Raw genomic sequence first — 12,989 nt, 5'->3', positions numbered from 1 at the left:
TCTGGTTTGCTTGCACCGGAGAGGTGTGCGGTGAGCGCGGTGCGTGCCGCTCTGCTGCTGTGCGTGCTACAAAGTCTGCTGCGTCTAGCGCTACGCTTTGGGAGATTTGTTTCCAGTTAAGGTATTGATTTCTCCCTTCTTCCCCAAATCTGGTTTTAATAAAATGTCATTAATGATTGAAATGTGCACAGCCAGAAAATCGAATTATATACACACATGATATACTTGTAAGTTTTCCCTGTCAAACAAATACCGTATACCTGTTGCAAACAATGTATATTGGTTAATTTTTAGATCAAGATTCAAACAAGAAATCTTAACCGAGTCTGTTCTGCTTTGGATGAGCATCGTGTCTTTGGTAAGCTAATTTTATTTCCAACTGGTGATTGCATCTGACTTTGTAACATGTTAAGAACAAGTAGCTCGCAGTGGGTTGTGGAGGTGGTATTATCTTAAAAAAGCAGGAGCGGTTTGCCTTAGGATGTATGAGATGCCCGAGCTGCCTGGCAGCTGGGCCACTGCAACTTGAATCGGTATCTAGGATTTTAACGGAAATAACTGGAAACCCCCTTGTGTTCGGTACAGTCCAAGCTGGGACCTGCTTTTATAAATCATCTAAATCAGGATTTTGGTTTTGGGGTATAAACAGCATCTTTCTTGTTTCAGTCTCCTGGATGGTTTGGATGATAAAGGCATACAGGGGGGAGGGTATGTTCCTGTTATTGCAGATTTAAGCCATGCGTGGTGCACCTATCTCTTTCTTTCCTTGCTGATTCATTTTCTTTCTTTTTGCCATGTTTTATTCCATTATGTTCTAGGTTGGCCTTGACCACACGAAATAGTGTGGTGCTGAAGTCCAGTATGACACAAGAAGCTGGTGTATTTTTTTTGGTACGTAGACTAAGTCGAATCCTGTTGAGGTCCTGTATTAATGATTTACAGACAAAAATACAGAGCTTAAAAGAGAGAGAAGTAGGAATAAACTAACCCTGTGAGATCTGCAAACATGTCTGGAAAACCAGTTTGCATTGCTGATTTTGAAGAGTATGCTAAAAAATTTCTCCCCAAATCAGTGTATGATTATTACCGATCCGGAGCAGATGACCAGGAAACACTAGCAGATAACGTAGCAGCATTTTCAAGGTAGGAGAAGGATTTAAGGCTGGGGCAGGAGGTGGGGGGTGTGAATTCTGCTTTATCAGTAGATGTGGTGCAATATTAGATTTCTCTGTGTGAACAAAATTCTTTTTTTCTGAAACTCTTTTGGTTTGTTTTTTTTTTTTACCAAAATGACTCTCAAGTAATTCGTTTTCAGAACAACTGTCTCTCCCCTTTCACTCCACCTAACGCTGTCAAAAAGCAGTCCCTAAAATCCATTAGCATCTTTCTAGCTTTACCTGCATTTTATTTCTTTTGTTAACATAAATTGTCTAAAGAGTCCTCCAGCTCCAATATTTAGTCAGCTGATGAAACTGTAATTTCTATGTGTTGGGCTATAATGCAGGCAAGGGATTCTTGCGGTGGGGTTGGACCTTTTAGCTCCTGAATCTGTTTTGCCATTTGCCTCTTCCTCCCAAACCGCATTATTTAGGCAGCCTGCCCTGCTGAGTGCTTGTGCAGCATCGCTCGATGAGAGCTGCGTAGCCCAGCAAAAAGGAGTTGTGTACCCTCGCGTCAGCGAGCCGTGAAAGCCAAGCCGCGCTCGAGGGGTCTCCAGCAGAAGTTCAGCACTGCCCTGGGAAATATTGTAAATGATGGGAACTATTATAAGCCAGTTTTGACTTAGGCTGGCTCCCTGAATTGTTGTCAAAACTTGAAATCGGGACACCCTGCCGTACAAGGTCAACACAATGTAAGGCAGCGTTTGCTGTCAGATTCAGTGGAAGAGCGTCAAAACTTATGTCAAATCAGTCGGTTCCTCGTGCCCTGAATCTCCGCTGCCGCTCTGCCCCCGGAGCGTCAGCCCAAGCGCTGCAGAGGAAGAGCGGTAGCCGGAGGCTGATGGCCTCAGCCCGGCTGAGCCCAGTGGAACTGCTCAAACAGCTGTTCGCTTCTCTTCCCTTCGGGTGCTGTGTTGCTGCAGACATTTAACCCCTCTGCACTTGTCTTTGCTAATCTCTGGAGGCTTTGTCTTAAATCCCTCTTAGTCTAACAGCCCAAAACAAGATTTTTTTTTCCTATTTGTCTTTTGCCTTTCTCCCTCCCCGCTTTGCTTTTCTGCTGTAGAGCAGCAACCCTACTTACTGCTCCAGTTGCCTTTCTGGAGGCTAAGAGCAATTCAGCTGGAAATCCCTTGCGGCTTTAGTAAGGCTCTAGGAAACTCAGTAGTAATTTATTTAACGGGATCTCAGTGACCAGATCTCAGAAGTCAAGTCAGAACCCCAATTTTAGGGACAGATATAGGAAAACTTTATAACGTCAGGAGAAGAAGAAAACTAACTTCCCCTGTGACCACTTATTCCAGACCTCTTAGTTCTGTGCAGAATTTGATATCACAGACTGGAAATCCCCTTATGCTTGGTGCTGTTCAAACACAAGCGAAAGGACTGTTCCAGCTCCAAGCAGTAAATCGGAGCAGTAGGGGATGGAGTAGTGCTCACCGGGGTTTGTGTGTTTGGTTTGGTTTTTGGTTTTTTTTTTTGGTAATGCTTCCAGATGCTCCAATGTTATTTGCTCTCATAAAACCAAAATGAGATGTTAAGGAAAGGACACGCAAAGGAAGCGCTCAGAGGCAATGAACTGTAGAAGTAGTGAACTTTTTACTACTAGCTGCTAGAGCTCATCATGATTAAGCAAAGGTTGGATCTAATCTGCCCAGAGACAGGCTAACAGAAAGCTGGGTATCTCCCCCTGCTGTTTTGGTATTAGCGGAGTGAGCTGTGAGTGGTGAGAGAAGAGCAGCTCTGCTCTGGAGTCGTCTCCCACCACAGGGGCAGATTCCTCTGATGATAAGACCTCCTCGCATCGGGCTGGTCATCTGTAGGGTTCGGGCTCACCTCCTCTTTCCTGGCATCTTCTATCATCTCTTCGATAACAGCCTCCAGTTTCAGGCATTTAAACTGCAGAGCTTGCAGGCAGCCTGGAACTGAAGATATTAATTAGTAGTGCATTAAACAGCCTGAGACATTTAAAAAACAAAAAAGAAAAAGTAAATGAAATTTGCCAGGCCCTGGTGTGGTTAAAAGGCCCTCGATGCTGGGTTCCTGCTCCTCAGCAGTGAAGGTATGAAGGGGATGGAAGCTGTGTTTCTGTCTTTGCTCCCTCTCCCTTCGTATATTTGTCTTAAAGAAAACAAGATTTAATTTCCGCAGTAGCTTTAGGCCATTTAAACATCTTCCAAAAGGGCAGTAAATAAAATCTAAAAGACCTGACAAATGGAGTTTATTAAATCATCAAACAAAAAAGAACTTGACAGCCAGAGAGAGAGGTCACGGGGCAGAAATGCTGAAGTCAAAGCTTTGCTTGTTACGTTTCCGTCACTCTGCATCTACATCTCTCTCTGGGTGACCCGCAAAGCACTGAAAAGGGCGGTGATGTGCTGATGGTCACCCGGCAGATCAGCGAGAGAGCTGGAGTTGGAGCCTGAAACCCTCCTTCCCCGCTGAGACATGCGGTCCCCTCTGTTCTGGTCACTGCAGTGCCAGCACAGCTCGTCCTGCAAGGGTGGATGTCACAGCTGATGCTGTCTGCTGGGGCTTACCACCTTCACCTGTATGAAGTGGAAAGGATTCAAGGCTGGAGCATGGACAGAGTGATTTACCGCTTTGTGGACAAATGTGCTCTTTTATCTGTCCATAACAAGAGGCAGATAATAGTAAAGGTGGTCAGAGTTAAAAATAGCCCTTATGTAGCACTGAAAAACCAAAGAGGGCAGGTTTAGATTAAATATTAGGAAGAAATTTTTCACTCTGAGGGTGGTAAGGCACTGGAACAGGTTGCCCAGAGAGGCTGTTGAGGCCCCATCCCTGGAGGTGTTCAAGGCCAGGCTGGAGGTGGCCTTGGGCAACCTGGGCTGGTGGGAGGTGTCCCTGCCTGTGGCGGGGGGGTTGGAACTCCATGACCTTCAAGGTCCTTTCCAACCTCAACCATTCTATGAAAGTTAAATCATTCTTAACGTTTCCAGTGCCTTCCTGTACCTGTCTATTTGTGAACTGAAATATTTCAATTAAGCAGTGTGTGCTTGCTGCCTGCAGCCAGATGGACCTTCCTCTCAGCGAAGGTGACCCCCTTTAATGGGCTGTTGAAGCTTTGTGGGGGCACATTGAGCATGGGGCTCCATCTCAATAGCTACAGTAGGTCCCACTTGTTGCTGCTGAGGGACAACACGTGGTGGCGGATTCCTATTTTCTTAGCACACGGGATGCTGCCATTAACAGTTGGTTAGGCCGCGTTTGCAATGGCTTCCTGGCAACGCATCTAGAAACAGTAGAAACCTGCTACAAAGACTTCACAGTATTTTTGGTTTATAAGAACTGTTTGACACAAGCAACAAAAAAAAAAAAAGAAAATTTTTTTCTTTTTTAAATTTTTCTTTGCCGTTGGGAGAAGGATGGCCTAATTGCAAAAGGCGCAGGACTGCTCCTCGCCCTGACTCTCACGCACTCCTTGTGCGTCTCTGAGCGTGTCACTGGTTTTTATCCCTGTTCCTAAGCACAGCTGGTGGGTAAATGTAAAGTTAGATGGACTTTACACCCCCAAGCCAGAAAGATCACAAAGTCGTGTGATTTTGTGAGAGAAACGAGTACGTTCAGCTTCATTTCCCACAGCCAGAGAATTCCTATTGGGTTCTGCTGTCCAAAGCTTCGCTGTGTGCTGTTTCCGGACACAGGATTCAGCCTGACTAAAAACCTTTATAGTTTATTTAAATATTTATAGGTAGATGTATAAATGTTTATGTTTAAATGGAAAAAGAGAAAGCACGGAACTGAACCAGAAGCATGAATTGTTAGCCCATACCTTTGTGGTGCAAGATTATTGGGGTGAGGGAGACTGCTAGGATGGTTTGTATCTGGAGAAAAATCAGTGTTGGGCTCGTTTGTGAACTCTTTAATTTTTTTGGCAGCTGAATGGTTGCATTTATGGAGAAATAAATAGATTATTATTTAGAACTGACCTAGCAAATGAATGGTATTTTCGATAGAAACTGGAATACCTTCGGAATGACCCGTGCAATTTTTGGAGCAGTGCAATCCGTACCCGTTAGATCATAAACTGAATGTCCTGGCCTTCTGATGGCACAGAAGCTTGAATCAGATACCAGAATATCAAATATCTCCAAAAGGCCAGTGTTTAGGATGAGGTTAACACCGGGTACGTACAGTAAGTTTCTTCCAGTTTCCAGTTCTTCTGGGATTGAGGGAAGAACCGGAGCTCACACATCAACATCAATGTGTTCCTGCTAAGGCCAGATAACTATTTTTTATTCATAGTGTTCAAATGGCATGGAGGCTGGCATCAAGCCAAAGAAGATGATTTGGGATGTCAGAGCATACGTTACTCCCTATGGCGTCTGACTGCGCTCACCTTGCATTTGCTCTGCATCCCGAAATGCTGCGTGTCCTTCCAGCACTGGGCCGTCTCCCGACTAAATTCACTCCGAAGTTGTCAGGGAACCAAGGGGCCTGAATGGAGAAATAGATTTTATGACAAGGTCAGGACGCCTTTAGCGTGATGGCATTTGAGAAATCAATCTGAAATCTCCCTTTTTGGCATTTTAATGAAGGAGGACGTGTGTAGGAACACGTTTCTGCTAAGCTGTGGTGACACATTCTGCCACGGGCTCCCGATGGCCTCCACAGAAGATGCGTTTTGTTTTGTCATGTACGAGGAACAGCAGTCGCTTGTTTATCAGTGACAGCATCGATGCGTATTTTTCTGCAGATGTATCGTTGTCTTGTAGCTAGGTATTAAGGGCGTTAAAATGACCGGGCGCATAAATAATTTAAATATTGGTTAAAAAAAGCAAGGCTGAGAATGTGATTGGGGTCAAACAAGCATGTGAAGTTGTAGGAGGGAGAAAAGGAAAGGAATGCTTGCAATAATAAGTTGGTTATGTTTCTGCGATGTCTTTCACCTCGGACTCGCAGAGTGCTGCGAAAAGAGTCGCTGTGTGGATGGCATGACACCCTGGGAGAGAAAATCAATTTTCCTCAAGCGAAAGCAGCTGTTGCTTAGCCTCGCACAGCACCAGCACCTGCCCCTTGGGATGGGAAGCGGAGCGGTAGGGGAGATTAAAGCAACAAAGTGGGTTGGGGTTGGGATGGAGACTGCCTGGACGGTGTGTCCTTGCCCAAGCGCGCTGCTTGCGATGCAGCACAGGGGGTTTATTTAGCCTGAACTTGGAAGGGAAACAAGAAGAGCTGCTTCAAAATGTGTCGCAGTTTGAAAATTTCAGCGTTTCTCACAGCGAAAAATAAGTGGGGAAAGCAGCGAGTGCTTCCCTTCTACCCAACTGCAAGATAATTGACATTCTGAAATTTTTTAACATAGAGGGAAAAGGGAAAAAAAAAAAATGGCGCTAATCCTCCCCCACCCCCCCTTTCCTTTCATGCTTCTTTCAAAACAGCATTTAGCTGAAGTTGCCTAAATGGGGAGTGCTCGCTGCCTGCCCCGCTGCTGCATCTCCGCATCTCCCTGCTTCCAGCTGGGAAGAAAGGTGCACTCACTTGCAATTGCTGATTGCAGCATGCCAGTGTGGCCTTGCCTGGAAAAAAATGTGGGTGATGAGGAGATGATGAATGAAGAAAAAAAAAAAAAAACCAAACCCAAACAAAAACAAATACAAGGTTTTCATAAAACACTCAGGAAATCTTTTCACTCAAAGTCTTGGAGGAAGCAGGTGGTGTGCGGCAGCTTAATGAACGCACACTCTGGTTAGAGGGAAATCTGCTCTTGGGTTTTGCTTGTTGTTGTTAAGGGTTTGTCCAGAAAAATACCTCACTTCAAGCATCTGGCAAACTCACAGCTGAAATCACCCGTGTTGCCAAAGCAAGATCAGGTTTTACTTAGAGAGTACAATAATAAGGTAGTGATCCCTTCTGGTGGTTTTTGTGGCACCCAGTAAATAGTCAGTTCTAAGTATTGACTTGATGTTAGTCTAGAGGGTGCAACCTGATAAGGTGTGAGGGGAAGAGAAGCCACTGGAAGAGACATTTACATTTCAAGTCTAATGAGCCCCAAAAAGCTCATAGATGGAGTAATTTGGTGGCACATAAAGGTGAGTGGGAAGGAGGCTCTTTGAAACAGCATCTTTGTTCTTGCATACGCTGTTGGGAGGATTTTAGCTGTTTCTGTTTCTCTTCCCAGCTAAAAGCACTACAGAAATGTCGGTACTTCTGGACTGAGCCTCCCGCATGTGCTTTGAGATGGCAGTGGTTTGCACCAGGTAAAAATCTGACAGGTCCGGGACAGCAGAGAAACTGGTAGGCTGGGAAAGAGGGAGATACTTCACATCCTTACGCTTTTGAGTATGACCGTAAAAATGAGCAAGGTTATTAGAGGATTTTTGTTTTCTTTGTATTTGCTGGGAAAAGATGTCTCAGAGCTGGGAGAAAGCCTTTGGAATGAGGATTAGGAAGAAAGGGGGAAAAAAAAGTCATGTTTTCTTTGTTCCACCCTCAGCCCATCCTCCCCTGAAAAATAACAAACCGATACAATAGCCTGAAAACAAGTCTGAGAAGACATACTTGCAGTGTGTGTCTTGGCATCGAACAATACAGCTGACTCCCACAACTACATGTCTCTTTCCAAGCATCATAACCATCCTTCTCCTCCCTGGGGAGTGCTTCCTGGAGAGCTGGCACAGCCCCGTGCTCCCCCATGCTCTCAGGCTTCAGAAATTTGGGTGTTATCCTGGCTCTATCCCAGGCTTCTTATGGAAATGTCTCTTGATCTTTCTACAAAATGAAGAGATCATGTCTTGTCTTTTTGTTTTGTTTTGTTTTCCCTAACTTGTCAGATTAGTTTGCAAGCTCAAGCTGACCACTACTCGCTGTTGGAGCATAGTCTGAGGGTAACAGTGGTTCTGGTTGCCATCTCCATGCCAGCAATAATAGTACCAGTCTCAGGCTTTCTAGTACTGAGCGGGTAGTCAAGTTCAGCAGTACTAGAGCTTAAGCTTTTAATTATTTTCTGTAATTAAAAGTCAATAGCCATAATTTAAAAGTGCAGGGTACTTTCAGAGGTAGGGTTGCTTTAGTGAGAGGTGGATGCTGGTACTGCCTGGCCCAGCGCACATCTGTGTGGAGAGGAAGCCCCTGCTATCGCACACCCTCTTGTGGCTTGTCCTAACAGTGGCTGTGCTGCAACATCCCCTGGATGGTGCAAAAGAGTCCAATTTCACAGGTACCCCCAGGAATGCAACCCTACTAAGATAAGTTTGGATACTGTGGGGTTGTCTGGTTGACCCCATCATAAAGAGGGATTGCGATACTATTGTGCTGCTTTTGGGGGGGAGATAAATTTCTACGTGTGCAAGCATGTGACGTTCAGCCTGACTGCAATAAATTGTTATTTCACATTAAGTGTGTTTTAGTTTGCTCTGTTTTGGAGCCAGCTTCCATTTGTACCTAAGCTGAAGACTCCAGTGGAGAACAAAGCCCAGCTCTGGGTTGATGTGGTTTCTGGCAGACACATTTAAGGCAAAGCAAGGTCGGGAATGGTTGAGCAGATGCTGGACCACATCATTCAAGGACTAGATCATAATTTGCCTTGTTGGGAAAGCGGCTCTGCTACTCAGTCTTTTCCTGCACCAAATTACAGTGGCTGCGTTTGGTCTTTTCCTGGAAGTCTGGGGTCCCTGCGGCACAGTGGGCTGTCCCTGCGGCTGCGGTCCCTGGGACTACGTGTTGCACATCAGCTGGTGACTGCCAGGGATGGGACCTCTCCAAGCAAAGCGACTCAGTCTCTGTGCCAGCAGAGATGCAGAGTAATGGATTCCCACCGTCCCTGAGCTGAGGAAAGCCCGGGCAGCCATCCTGCCCACCCACTTCCCACGGGAAGAAATGTGGCGGCTCGTTTCTGTGCAGCCTCATTTCAGAGACGTATAGCGTGGGGACGGGGAGGGCTGAGCATGTCGGTCAGGCTAGTCTTATCCCCTTTGGCTCCCTAGTCCATAGGAGAAATAAGTAAGGGGTGGGCTGATAGCTTCTGCTGTTCCTACACACCCTCTGTCATCCAGTTCTGCCCCAATGCTTTTGGAGAGGCTGAGACTCACCACAAACCTTATTATTTTGCGGCTCCCATCTTTTCTTTCAAATGATACCAGCCAATAACGTTCAAAGGCCCTTTGCCTCTTTCACCATCCATGGACTTCGGTCCCTCCTTGCCTGCTCCCTCCCGGCTCTGTGCGTTTCACGGGTCCTGCTGCAGCTCTGGGTCACGCAATGAGGTTTTGCTCCAGCCCCAACGCAGCTTTCACCATGTTTCTCCTGACAGCAGGAAAATATGCTCTTGCCCCTTAGGAACTGCAAATAACGCCGATGATGCAGGCTTTTTATTCTCTTTATTTGTCTGCATGTCAGATGGAAGCTGTACCCCCGGGTGCTCAGGGACGTGTCAGTGATGGACCTGTCAACTTCAGTCTTGGGGCAGAAAATCAGCATGCCGGTCTGTGTTGGAGCGACCGCTATGCAGCGCATGGCTCATGCTGATGGAGAGACGGCTACTGCTAAAGGTAAACCGCACAAAGTTCCCCCCGCAATGAGTTAGAGAGGAACAGAGTAACACTGTGCCTGCTAGTCGTGAAGCCCGGCTTGCTCTCTTGCTCCAGATGCTGTGGCTGGGAAGGGTTTGGGTTGCTGCTCAGAGTAATCGGGTTTATTTTTCGGTGGTTTTTTTTTTTTTTTTTTTTTTTTTTTAACGGTTTGCCTTTGCCTGTTTTGTATGGGGGTTCTCCCTTGCCATGAAATGCCGTATGTCAGAGGGGAATCGTTTGTAACGAATACAAAATTGAAAACTGCGTCTAACTATACATCTTTCTATATGCTCTATAAATATAACTATATAGATATTGTCATGGCAACATTCTTCCTGTGACAGAACTGTTTCTAGAAATTCAGAAGCTTTTGCTTGTCTGTGAAAAATACTTTGAAGAGAGCTCCTTGAGAGCATCCAAGGGAGCCAGCGAGATAAGGGTACCTCTGGGATAGATGCCGCACGAAGACGTTGCCAGCATGGAGGCTGCAGCCTAAAAGGCTGCAAGAAATGAGACGTTAGCCACAATTCAGATGTGAAATGGTTTCTTACTACTTTAACCTCAGCTGCAGGATGACACAAAATCAGAGAAAGGTGCCTGTTGCATACAAACAGCATTGTGCTGCGTGTTTCAGTGCTTTAGCACTAAATGAAAAAGGACGCGAAACCTAAATTGGCAATATTTTAAAATAAAATAAGATCCTGTGCATGACTGAGCTATTCATCTATCAGTGTTTCTATGACCAAGGCAGCAAATGCTAGAGTGAAGCGAGTCTAATTATTTGCCCTGCAGTGGGAGCTGGTCGCAAGTCTCATTAAAAAGCCACGTCACCGGGATGCGCACCGTGATGGGCTGCAGCACGACTCCAGCAGCAATTTCTTGTAAAAGCAGCTTTCTCCACTTTTATAGTATGTTTGAGGATTTTTCTCCTTCCCAAGACATTCATCAGGAAGCCAAAGATTTTATGCCTATTGTATGTGCCGGCGCGTTCCACACGATGGAGCTCGAATACCTTGAATTGGATTGCGAAGCGGCATCCCGTGGGATGCCTTGGTACGGTCCTGTCCTTTGGCAGCTCGTGAGGATTGTTTCTGGCCCAGGTTATGCTGGGAGGAAACTCTGGAGCATTATACTGTTAAGTTCAAACATATTAATGCAATGTTAAGAAACATGCAAAATTCAGGAGGTTTCTTCACAAAAATTCCCACCGATACTATGGCCTGGCACGTTTTAAGGCATACATCTCTTAACGGCATGTAGAGTTGAGTGGTGCAATCAGGCTGACTACCAGGGCTGAGTTATGGTTGTGGTAGATAACTTTTAATTTTGGAATTTCCTAAATTTTTTTTTTTTTTGCGCTTACATTTTCAAACTTTAACATACGATTATTGCAGTTAATGTTCTTAGGTTTCCAAGCTAGGAGAGCTTGGTGTACTGGTGATGGTTTCAATGTGCGGTCAAATAAACATATCTGTGGGAGTTGGTAAACTTTTCATCGCTTTCAAAGGAGAGCACAATTAAAATCACAGCCTCTGTATTGCATTAATGTTTCTTGTAGAAAAAAAAAAAAAAAAATGGCTTTGGTTTTGTGCTCTGTTAGAGGTGGAGTGGGACGTTCAGTGCCAAGCTTTTCCTTTGACCTTATAAGATGGCAGGGATTAGCTGTAAAGTACATGTTTGGCTTAAAGGTTCCCTTAAACTTGGGACATTCGGCATCAGGGGGTTTTGCTACATCCTGCTTCTTTTTAAATTCTGCAGCATCTCTGAAATACAAAAGAACAGATCGTTGGTTGCTTTAAATCGGCTTTTGCTTCATCCGCACCAGTTTACGCAAGCCAAGAAAGGCTGATCCGTAGCTTTGTGGCTGTTGCAAAGCCTGGCATACTTGGCAAGCTTCACTTTTGGCTCAGGTGTGTAGGAAGCGATGTACCTGGCGGTGTTTCGCTGTTGTGACAGCCTTTGAAAAGCGTGGCGTGGTCTGAATCAGCCAGGGAAGCTGGCATGGGGTGCCCCGGCTCGTGTCGGGGGCCGTGGCAGCCCCCCAAGGGGGCACCCACAGCGCCTGTGCTCAGCAGGTGCCTCAAGCAACACATCTGCCTGGTTGGGATTAAACCCTGAGAGACGATCTTGGGTCCGCACCGTCCTTCCCTGCGGAGCAGGGTGCTGCAGGCAGCAACAACCGCTCCTTCCCCTGCCTCTTTGTGTTTTGAGAACAATGGCCGATCCTCCCAGGGTCTTCCCTTACGCGGCAGCATTTTGCTCCACTCTTCCAGTGGGTTTGCCCGCAGGTTGCAGCGTAGGTGTCCTCTCTAGGGACAAGGACATGTCGCGGTGTGTCTGGTTAGGCAAAACTCCCTGCCCTCACAACCCCTCGCTTTGGGGATTGTCAGGGTCTTGGGAGCTGCTGCTCCTCAAGGGATGGATGCTCTCCTGCAGTGACCAAGCTGGTGGGAGAGGAGCGTGCATCTTACCCAAGATAAGGCAAAGTCTGTCCAGCTTGCCTTAAAGACACCTTCGTTGACAATTCTGTTTCATTAGTAAAGGACCTTTTAAGGGCAAAACATTCAGTTGTGATTTTAAAAGTTCCTGGTGACCTGCAATCCAACACAAGTTATTCCAAAGGTTAACTAATTCCACTCTGAGCAGTGTAAACTGTGATCGTGATCAAAACTTGCACAATTTCAAATCCAGATGTTGCGTTTCGCTATACTTTATCAGCTAGGCTTTAAAAAAAAAAAAAAAAAAAATATTGTCCATGTAGACTGTAATAAGGTTAGTCCTCGGTTTTCTTTGACATGTCTAAATGGACCTGGAGTCCTTCCTTCTAGAGAATGCTCTCTTGTCCTTGAAACGATTTCAGGCAGTTGTTCCAGTTTTTCCAGGCCTTTCTTCAAGTATATTCCCTAGCATTTTAGTTGTAGTTCATCAGTGTATGTGGCAATTTTCCAAATAATGGATTTTCTGTTCAGTAGAAACTGAAAAATTGGGAGGAAAATTGTTTTGGATTAACTGAAATGTTTAATTTGATCCAAACCGCAATGTTTTATTTCATTTTCCTACTAGCTAATGCTTTTAGCCATAGTTCTGTTTTGAAACAAAAGTGTTAGCTCAGAAAAAAAACATTTCCATTTTGAAAATATCAACACATGACATTTTGACTTCGGTGAATTTGTCTTGTCCTTCCCGCTCCAATTTCAACCTCTTTAACTAAAAATATTTGCCAAATTTGATGAATAATCTTAGCTACCATTAAAGAGCAAAGGGCTATTTTCAAAACATTTTTCAACAGGATTTT

At 45.4% G+C, this 12,989-nt stretch overlaps 1 protein-coding gene across 1 annotated transcript in view; it reads left to right on the top strand.

Annotated features, from left to right (window-relative positions):
- Positions 1-1,006: 1,006 nt before the first annotated feature.
- Positions 1,007-12,989, top strand: part of HAO1 (hydroxyacid oxidase 1) — a gene marked incomplete at its 5' end in the record, with an annotated part of 28,448 nt that continues 16,465 nt past the window's right edge. Inside the window, 2 exons of the mRNA XM_082481036.1 lie at positions 1,007-1,143; positions 9,522-9,673. Of these exons, the coding sequence (XP_082337162.1) occupies positions 1,007-1,143; positions 9,522-9,673 (289 nt within the window). The remainder of the gene's footprint in view (positions 1,144-9,521; positions 9,674-12,989) is intronic.

The sequence above is a fragment of the Vanellus vanellus genome, assembly GCF_965231255.1.
Source record: "Vanellus vanellus genome assembly, chromosome: 3".
Taxonomy (NCBI): domain Eukaryota; kingdom Metazoa; phylum Chordata; class Aves; order Charadriiformes; family Charadriidae; genus Vanellus; species Vanellus vanellus.
Note: the sequence above shows the minus strand (reverse complement) of the source record. Positions and strands in the feature narration are given on the sequence as shown.